Source organism: Furipterus horrens, unplaced genomic scaffold (assembly GCF_987537825.1).
Source record: "Furipterus horrens unplaced genomic scaffold, mFurHor1.1.pri manual_scaffold_8, whole genome shotgun sequence".
Lineage (NCBI taxonomy): Eukaryota > Metazoa > Chordata > Mammalia > Chiroptera > Furipteridae > Furipterus > Furipterus horrens.
The window spans coordinates 107,115,004-107,117,744 of NW_028327178.1; the positions used below are offsets into that span (position 1 = coordinate 107,115,004).

Consider the following 2,741-nt stretch of genomic DNA (forward strand, 5'->3'; position numbering starts at 1 on the left):
TCTGCATCTTTGCAGCCCTGGCCTCTGGGCTCCTTCCAATCCAGTCTCCGACTGCAACCAGGAACCTCTCTAAATGCCCGTCTCACCCCGGCTCTGCCTAAAGCCCTTCATCCATAGCCCCCGCCACCACCACTTGCAAGACACGCACTAAACTCACAAATAAGGCTGATACCGTTCTTTTTTAAAAGGCACTTCTCATCTTTAAAAAATAAAAGTTTTTTTTTGCAGCCTCATATCCCAAATTGTGCCTCCCAGCTCCACGCTCCAGCCAGAACAGACTTTCACTTCTTCAGAAACACCGACCTTCCTTTTCAACCGCTCCAAACCCGGGCCGGGACACTGTTCACCTGGCAAACTTGAACACGCACGCGCCCTGGGGGATCCTTATGCCGGAGGCTGGGCAGGACCCCTGCACCCCCATCCGACAGATGGCCCCCAAGAGCAGCATTAAGAACCACTTATCCCTCCAACACCAGCCCCTGCCTCACCACTGGGTGTCCTCTTCGTCCTCAGAGTCAAAGCTTAGACGCTCCTTCCTCCAGGAACTTTCCTTGACCATTGAAGTTAGGGCCCCGCTCTAAACACCCGCATCCCGCTGACCTTCCAGATCCTGGAATATAATTCCCTGATTTCTTGTCTCCCGCCCCAGACTCTGAGTCTAGGGGAACAGGGACGGCCGGTCTGTGTTGCTCACCACAATATAAAGCACCCAGCAGGGACCTGACACATAGTAGTAGGTGCTCATTAAATGTTTACTTGCGTGAAGGCGTCAATGGATGACCGGACACCCGCGGCGGTTCCCAGGACCAACTGCTCAGAAAAGCCGGCAAACAGAGGCGCAGCCTGGCCAGCAGGGGGAGCAGCCCGCGCGTCAGTCCCCCTGCCCGAGCCCCAGCTGGCGCCCGCTGTCCGTCACACAGGCTGCGGCGCGCAGTGGTCCCTCCGCTGCGCCCAGGGTTAAGCAGGAGCAGTTTGCCTCCAGCCAGTGTAGGAAAACTGAGTGTTCACCCCTCACTTCTCCAAGAGGCACTACGTCCCCTGCCTTGCTGTGCAAAGAGCCGTAACTGTAGCAACCAGTGGCAGGTTATCTGTTCCCAAGTCCGGGAGAGGGGGTAAGAGGGAAGGGGGCGAGGGAAGGAAGACAGCAAGAAACAGTGAGTATAAAACTGCTCGTCTTGGAGACGCAGGGGAAAGTCCTCTCTGTGTCTCCCAGCTGAGAGAGAGAGAGAGAGAGAGAGAGAGAGAGAGAGAGAGAGAGAGAGAGAGAGAGAGAGAGAGAGAGAGAGAGAGTGCGTGTGTGTGCCTCTCTCTCCATCCTTTCATTCTGGAAGAACAAATCCAAGTCTGTACCGGACAAGCTTCCATAACCAGTACCTGCAGGGAATCCTCTCCTCCTCTGCGATCAGCAGCACCCCGAGGACCTGCGGACGCCCCAGCCCAGCTCAGCCCACCTGCCGGCCATGAACGCCTCCTGCTGCCCGCTGCCCGCCCAGCCGACACTGCCCAACGGCTCGGAGCGCCTGGCGGCCCCCGCCCTGGGCAACCACAGCGGCGCCGGGTTCTGCGAGCAGGTCTTCATCCAGCCCGAGGTCTTCCTGGGGCTGGGCATCGTCAGCCTGCTGGAGAACATCCTGGTCATCCTGGCCGTGGCCCGCAACAGCAACCTGCACTCACCCATGTACCTCTTCCTGTGCAGCCTGGCCGCGGCCGACATGCTGGTGAGCGTGTCCAACGCCCTGGAGACCGTCATGATCGCCGTGGTCAACAGCGACGCCCTGGCCTTCGAGGACCAGTTCGTCCAGCACATGGACAACATCTTCGACTCCATGATCTGCATCTCCCTGGTGGCATCCATCTGCAACCTCCTGGCCATCGCCGTGGACAGGTACGTCACCATCTTCTACGCGCTGCGCTACCACAGCATCATGACGGTGCGCAAGGCGCGCGCCCTGATCGTGGCCGTGTGGGCGGGCTGCGGCGTCTGCGGCGTGGTCTTCATCGTCTACTCCGAGAGCAAGATGGTCATCGTGTGCCTCATCACCCTGTTCTTCGCCATGCTGCTGCTCATGGCCACGCTCTACGTGCACATGTTCCTGTTCGCGCGGCTGCACGTGCAGCGCATCGCGGCCCTGCCCCCCGCCGGTGGCGCCGCCCCGCAGCCACGCTCGTCCCTCAAGGGCGCCGTCACCGTCACCATCCTGCTGGGCGTGTTCGTCGTCTGCTGGGCCCCCTTCTTCGTCCACCTGGTGCTCATCATCGCCTGCCCCACCAGCCCCTACTGCATCTGCTACGCCGCGCACTTCAACGCCTACCTGGTGCTCGTCATGTGCAACTCGGTCCTCGACCCCCTCATCTACGCCTTCCGCAGCCTGGAGCTGAGGAACACCTTCAAGGAGATGCTGTGCAGCTGCGGGGGCGTGCGCCTGGGGTAGGGCGCGGCGGGGCGGGCGCCAGCCACGGTGTCGGAAAGGAGAGGGGGGAGCGGAAGGCGTCGGGATGTGAGACCCGCCTTTTGCTTTTAAGCTCGCAAAGCCGTTCAAAGGGAGAGGGTACCTCGCAGGCTCCCTGGAAGGAGCCCAGTGGGTGAGTCACAAACGCTGGTTTCCCTGGGAGTCCCCCGCAGGCGTCGGGGGGCGGGGTGGGGGCTGCGGAGGGCGCTGCCTGCCCTCATTCCCAGACGGCCGGGGTTTGCAACGCCTGCTTCCTCCCACGTCTTCATGCGGCGCCTCAGACCAGAGGCA

The 2,741-nt window shown here is 61.1% G+C and overlaps 1 protein-coding gene across 1 annotated transcript; it reads left to right on the forward strand.

Moving 5' to 3' along the window:
* The first annotated feature begins 1,448 nt into the window (after positions 1 to 1,448).
* Positions 1,449 to 2,432, forward strand: MC3R (melanocortin 3 receptor). The gene has a single exon (XM_090285330.1). The coding sequence runs from the start codon at positions 1,461 to 1,463 to the stop codon at positions 2,430 to 2,432; it is 972 nt and encodes a 323-aa protein (XP_090141456.1). The 5' UTR covers positions 1,449 to 1,460.
* Positions 2,433 to 2,741: the final 309 nt, after the last annotated feature.

What these genes read in the sequence shown, in the direction of transcription:
- MC3R (XM_090285330.1), top strand. Translation starts at nt 1,461, where the DNA reads ATGAACGCCTCCTGCTGCCCGCTGCCCGCCCAGCCGACACTGCCCAAC.